The 7,464-nt window shown below is 37.6% G+C and overlaps 1 protein-coding gene across 6 annotated transcripts in view; it reads right to left on the bottom strand.

Annotated features, from left to right (window-relative positions):
* MYO6 (myosin VI) overlaps positions 1-2,253 on the bottom strand; it is an 82,504-nt gene extending 80,251 nt beyond the window's left edge. For 5 of the 6 annotated variants that reach the window (XM_059829617.1, XM_059829607.1, XM_059829599.1 and 2 more), the window contains exon 1: positions 2,122-2,238. In XM_059829617.1, coding sequence (XP_059685600.1) covers positions 2,122-2,238 — 117 coding nt within the window. Of the gene's footprint in view, positions 1-2,121 lie in introns of all 6 variants that reach the window. The other variant, XM_059829577.1, reaches the window with a different exon arrangement.
* Positions 2,254-7,464: the final 5,211 nt, after the last annotated feature.

Consider the following 7,464-nt stretch of genomic DNA (forward strand, 5'->3'; position numbering starts at 1 on the left):
GAGTGTGCCACTCTGCAACACCAGAGCTAACTACAGGTGGGGAACGGAAGGAAGATTTTAAGACATCCTGAAACTGCTGCCTTGCAGCATTTATCGCAGTTATTAACAACATATTTTAAATAGCCATGGAGGTGGTATAAAAGTCAATAATCAAACATATGCATACACATTTTCTTTTCAGCCTGTGATCTCTGGTAAGCTTCCAGCGCCTACAGAGAATGCATATGACATGTTAATGACCCAGATTAAAAAATAATAATACGTTACGCTGCCCAGATATGTTTACAAGATCAGGTTACTCCTCTCCTCCCTGTAATTATCATGGGCAACTCTGGAGCTGCTGGATCACTCTTTCTTACTGAAGAGCACTTTTGAACTATCATTTTAAGTAAATAGAGTTGATAATAATGGGTATTAATGCTGACTACTTCAAATTAATGGTATAAACACACAAGAACAGAGTCTTCTTAAAAAGACAAAAAGCAATAAGAAAAATTTCACTGTAAAAAAAAAATCAATGACACCTTGAAAAGACTGAGAAGGTAATCAAGAAAGTGTTTTACTTCATGGCTATTAATATAAGGAAGTTTGATAATTAGAAATATAGGACCATAATCTCTACGGTATTTAAACTGTGAAGTGTTTGTTCCCTTAAATGAGTGAACATTAGGCGCTTAACTGATCTGCTTAATTCAAGAAAACAGCCAACAGCAGAATAACAGACTTTCTAGACAAAAGAGATTGCTCGTTGTGAACCATGAAACAAAATATTTGTATTTTAAGGTCATTTTTTGTTTTCACAGAAAAAAAAAATTATGTATGCTCCCTGAAAGGAGTATATGTCAGAAATAAACAGCAACTCAGGAATGTCCTTATTGCCTGTTTTTGTTTCAATATACAGACTTTTGCTCTTTATCACATCAGAACCATTTGGGGATATAAACAGAAATAGTGGTGGGGGTCAAAATCATTTAAGTCAGTTAAAGACTACTTAGCCATAGCTTTGGAATATTTAATATTCTTGTCTGAATAATTTTGCTCTTCCCCAAACTGAAGAATGCATACTACTACTACTACTACTAAACCTACAGACTTTTATCTCTCACACATAAAAATCAGATGTTACACTTGCTTTGTATTTCTAAGGAAAGCAAAATCAACTTCCTCTGGAAGATGTAGAAAAAAGAAAGCCTATAAACATTTCCCCAAAAGGAAGGACTGCTGCATAACCTTTTGACCTGTGACAAGGCATTCTCTACTACTGTTGATGTGAAAAAAGAAGTTACAAAAAACATTTGGTCTTTTCCATACCTGAAGATACAGAAAGGACAAAATTGTTAGAAAGGGCACATATCACCTATTCACAAAGACCAAAATCACAACTCTTAAAACACTGTCTGATCTTATTCCAGCTAGTAAAAACCAGGATGCTGACCATCGGAATTAAGATAACTGACAGATACAAGGCGCTTCCTGTAAAAACTGACATTTAATTATGACATACTGAATCTGAAAGATGTCATGATAAATGACGCAGTTGGAACACACTAAATAGGATGAATTAGGACTTCATTTTAAAAGTTACATCTATTTTGCCTTTAATTTGATGTAGTAATTCTAGAGGAGCTTTATTTGATATTGTGTTACTTCTCAAGGTATTTGAGGTAAGAGGGTTCATCTCTCAATCTTTGTCAGTCTAACAGTAAGGTGTCTAATCTAAGTCAGAGTCTAGGACACCCCTGTAGGACACTCTCTATGCATATAAGGGAAAAGAGAAGCTAATGTCAACAGTAGACTCTTAACCAGCCTCTAATTTTGAAAAATAAAGTATACAGTACTGAATCAAATGGCTACAGAGGTTCAATCCTCCTCTCTTTCATGAGCATATACGCAAGGCACATGCAGACAACTGACAAAAAGCATGCACTCCTTATCAGTAGGATGTTTCATTTGCAATGCAAGCTAGAGCTAAACAAAGATCCTTAGCAAAACTTAGAACAGAAAACTGATTTTCCACTCCTTCAGGCTGCGTGTAATTGTAGATATTGGCAAAGGTTTGGCCTAGAGGTAAAACAGTTTTTGTAAGGTTTTTCTCCATTCGTTTGTTTGTGAGACACTTACCTTGCCTTTCTGATTCAAAGGTTCAATAGTTAAGTTGTCAGTGCCAATGTCCACAATCATCCCCATCTGAAATCCATCAGTTGGGTGTGGAGCCCAAACAGGCTTCCCATCCTCCATTGCAGGATCTATCCAGTATTTCCTGTAAGGGGAAAAAAAAATTAAACAAATTTTGTACACAAATTTAGCAAGCTATCAGGATTCACTATACAGACTTTAGTTTATGATGTTTATTCCTATTATTCAGTGTAGGAGGAGCCAGCCTACAGACTGGTGCCAGCCTGTCAGGACAAGATTCTTCCAGCCTTTTTCCAACCTGCAATGCTTTGCTTACAGCGGACACCCTCATACTTGATTGAGTATGGACAAGATTCAAGAACAGATCAATTTTGGGGGGGGTCCACAGACTGCTCCCTGCAGCTCTTTCCCCAATTGCCCTAATTTGTGAACCAAAAAGGGGGTCTATCTCATGATCAAAATAGAAGTACAAGACAGATTCAAAGCTAAGACTACACTAGGAGTGTGTATATACACATGTATAGACACACATAGATACGTGCATGACATATATATGTGCATGCAGTGGGTCATATGACTAATGGATACTTGTCTGTACTTGATTTGGTGTGCAAATACTTGAATTTCTGTAACGGGCACATGTCGAGGCATGTGAGCAGAAATCCAGTCTCTTGTCATTTGAGACGAATGAACGTGCTCACTCTTTGCATGTGGCTGGGCATGTGGCTTTTAAATAACCCACTAATATATTCGGTCACAATCGATTTATCATACTATAAGCCTTTGAGAGACTGACATCTGATACTGTAACATTACGGCTCTGCCTCTAAAGGAACACCAACCTTACTTTCTATAAAAATATGCTATGAGAATTGTTTCAGAGGAATCTATGATGTACAAGTGAAATAGATGCAAAGGCCAAGACATTCAAACCTTAGGCTCCTCAAGTTATGCAGCTAACTAAGCTCCCAATGAAAAGGAGTATTTGATCGCATGCAATGCTCATTGAACTAACCAGGAAAGTTGCCAGGATTGGCAGACTCTGAATGGCTACCGGTGCCATTTTAAATATGCTGAATTAGTCCCTTTTTTTTTTTTCGGGGGGGGGGGGGGGGGGGGGGGCGGGCAGGGAACAACCTACTTTATAGCCCTTACCCTAATAAGAATAGAGAGTCCACACAGCTTGAAAGGCTCACTTCTCCTGGCCGTTTCTTACTCCCCTCCAAAACTCACTCACATACTAAACTGACATATTCTAGCGATTCCAGAATTTGTAAAAAGTATCTCATATCACCAAGGTGTAAATCGCCTCTCTCAGCATGCACACAATGAGCCTGCCAAGCAGCAAAGAAAACACTGGCAGCAAACTCCAAGAGTCTGTAAGATAGGAAACGTCCCACATTTTCCTTTTCCTACATCTGAAGGAAAAAGGAGGTCCAAAATTTCTCACAACCGGGGAAAGTTGCACACCCCTTTGCCATAAGCAGTGGCAAGGAAAAAGAGTTATTGGCCCACCAGAAAGTTGTACAACCATGAGCAGAAAAGGACACTCTTGTCCCACAGAGGATCTGTCAGGACACGCTGCACATGACCTGCTTTTTGCTGCCTCCAGGGACTTAAAGTTGAAGAGAAGGAAAAGGCTTGCTGTGACCGCTTTGAGAATGCTGTTGATCTTAACATCTTACTCGTCAGGGAATAAGACAATTTGCTGTTAACTTTAATGTGAAATGATAGAAGATAAAAAAGTAATTCTAAAGCAAAGACTCAGAACGCAAAGTCAAGTATTTTTTAAATGAAGTAGTGTTCTGAAAAGATGAAAAAAACTAGCTCTAGCATTCTTAATTTAGTGTTGATATCTGGTTTTGTGTTTGAATTTACTCAATTAATCAGATCTTTTCTCCCTGAATGCAGTTCAGGATGTAAGAAGCTCATGAAGATTTTAACAAATGTTTCTAGTGTATTCTACTCATACAATTCATGCTATTTAAAACGTTATATTTAATACAGGAAAATGTGCAGTTTCCTCTTCCCCCAGGAACGAAGCATATTAACTTCTTTCAACTACTCATAGAAAGTTTATGTTCGAAAACCTCGAGTGTCACATTAACTTCTATTTACTTCAAACCTTCTGCCACATCCCATGAACTCCACAAAACACCATCTTCATCATATGTTGCCAGCATTGTAGAATAAATACTGTAAAACAACACCTGTATTCACTCACAATTGGCTGTTGGCCATTTTTTCTTTAGGATACCGTAAATCAGATCCAGTATACATCACATTTTTCTGATTTTTTTACTTTTTTTTAAGCCACATCTGACCTCTGAGTACAACTGCCATCGCGGGCATAGTCGCTAAACAGCTGAGTTTATTTCTGGGTATAACCAGGCCTTCATTTCTTCACAAGCCTATCATTTGCTTTTAAAATGCTAGTTCAAATTAGTAGTTAAGTGATATGTCACACAACCACTAAAAACAAGGCTCTCTTTTACATCCCGAGTAGCATGGGCAGGGCTCCGGACATAACCATGTCGCACAAGAAACAAACCCTGAAATTACTGCCAAAAGTTAGAATCCGACTTCCCCACTTGGCATCTAGAGGCTTCTGCTTTGCTCACTGACATGGGCTTTTGCATTCTTACATATTCTTAACCCTACTTCATGATTTCTTAATAAATGATGATAGGGAAGTATCACGAGCTAAAAAAAATCCTCTTGAAGGACAGAGCAGTGACTAAATTCAGCCACCACAAGGAAATGCATGTTTAAGAAAAATACCTGAGGCTTTGCAAGTGTCTAAGAAGCCCTTGGGTGAAAGCATCTAAATACGAGCATAGTAGTTATTCACGGGACAATTACTTTTAATAAATACAGTTTTTCGCCTGAGAAGCGACACAAAACCAGTTGTAACATTTTGGTTTTGGCACCACTCCATCTCTGTCAGCTGGGACTCTGACAGGCAGCGCATTCAAATTGGATACTGAAACCTATCAGGTCATACCTGCTCTATTACCTACCCCTCCAGCTGATGTATATGCCATTGCCCTTGAGAGAGATGCATGGAGTCTATTCCTGAACCAGCTCTTGAAAAGCCAGTTTCCTGCCCAGCATTTTAAGGTGAACAGAAACAAAAAAAGTTCAAAGTTCATCTACCTGATATAAGTCCTTCAGAAAAAGAAAACAGCACTTCTTTAAAACACGAAACTATGCTTTACTGATTAAAACATACATATCACAGAGTACAAACTGGGAAAAATATAGATTTGGATGGAGAACCTTAAAATCATATTTCCCCCATAAAAATACAGCCCCAGTCTGGTTACAGACCATTCATTAATAGCTACAAGTGGCAACAAACTTTTTCTTCCCCATGTGCATCCATCTAAATCCAATCCACAGGCAGCCAACTTCACTACACTGTTGAAAGAGCACACCATTTCTGAAAACTATCAAAGCAAAAAGACTCATATCCAGGATAAAAGCACTAAGGCAACAAATTTGAGAGCAACACCAACAAACACAAGGAGTCACCTGAATGATGCTTCCAAACAAAGGAGGCCAAAATGAGCCATCTTCCACATTTGTATTTGTATATATGTACTCAACATATATTAAAGTAGTTGATTATAAGTTGCTAGGTCATTTTGGTCTCCACAATTAAGTCTTCTTTCAACACGAAGGAGAGAATTCACAAAGGTTACACTTATAAGCGGGAAGCCAGATGCTCTTTTCTCTTTCTGCAGTCAGTAGAAAAAGAGACCAGGAACCCTGTACTGGAGTTTGTCTCTCCATTGAGCAGGAGAGGGACAGTAATAAAACAAGCCTTTGTCTGAAGTTGGTAAGCTCAATAGCTGTTCCTTCAAATGTCAGATTTTATATTTTTATAATTGGCAAGCAGTAATAGACCTTGCCTTAATTATCAGTAATAGTATTCAACATAGTCAGCACTGGCTAAACACTAGTAGCCAGCAGTTCAAACAACTTGCAAGACAAAACTATACTGCACTCCGCAGACTACAACAGCAAGAAAAACACCCGCCAGCTCTTCTTTAACTTTTTTGCACTACTATTCCCTCTTTTGGAGAATATTTAATGATACTGTTTCTCAAAAAAAATTATCTATATAACACATTGAGTATATGAAACAACTAAAAATTCCTCAGTCAAAAGTTGGTATGTTACCCTCCCACTTATCTTTGCTTAAATCTTATTGATTTTAAGAGAATGTAATACAACTACATTTTGGTTTTGTAGGGTATTCAAAAGGAAATCAAACAGTACCATCAGGTGAAAGAATTCTAGGAAGGCAAAATATAGTAATGCTATTTTAAATTTGTTACCAGAGCCCAGAGGTAGGCATTTGCATGATGTGTTTCTATTTACTATCCTATGAACAGTTTACTATACTAAGGCACTGTCCTGATTGCTGAACTAATTAAAACAAATGAAGAATAAAACTTCATTAAACAACTGACGGTATCTCATTAGGTTGGCTAAATCCAAGGAAAATAAGCTAGTCAGAATAGGTATAGTAGCAAATTATCACAGTAAAGGTAGAATTACATAGGTTATTTTATATTAAAAAACCCCTACTACTTGTGTGTTTAAGAGCTGCTCAAAATTTTGCAGGTTACATTGGGCTCATGAAAATGCTTTGGGAAAGGTCCTGTGAACACACAGGACAGACCAGATAGAGGAAAACATTGAGACATAGTGGTAGCTTACTGCCGGTCGAGTTATTTTTTTCAATGCTATTTCACTGTTTAACTGAAACTTGAACAAATCAAAGCTTAGGCAGCTTTCAGCACTCTGCTGCAAGTGACATAGTATTTCAGAGGAACTGCAGATACAGTACAGAGATATTTTTTCTTGAGTTAAATGCAATTCAGTCATAACTGCATTATTTAACTGAATATTAAACCCATTCAATTTTTATTTCTTATTTACTTTTTCAGTTTACTATAAAACTTCTCTGCACTAACACACTCTAGTTTAGCCATACCAAAGTGCAGTTTTTCATACCTACTTCAGTTTTTTCATACCTACTGATGACATCAGCAAGGTAACTGTGTCAAGCAGAGACTTCTGCCAACCCAGAAAAGAAGAAAACGGGCTAGAATACAGCACAGCACAAAGGTATCTTCAAAAACAATTTGCCTTGAAAATGTTAACACTGACATGTTAATTGCCAGTACATTTTGTAGATGTATGCAAGTAAAACAAAGAGTAATAGTTTATGCATGTGAGAATTACTACGTAAAAAAAATTCTTTTAAAGCTACATGCTCTGATTGCCAGAGACAATTTGAGCACAGCAGCTGATGAA

Source organism: Gavia stellata, chromosome 2 (genome assembly GCF_030936135.1).
Source record: "Gavia stellata isolate bGavSte3 chromosome 2, bGavSte3.hap2, whole genome shotgun sequence".
Lineage (NCBI taxonomy): Eukaryota > Metazoa > Chordata > Aves > Gaviiformes > Gaviidae > Gavia > Gavia stellata.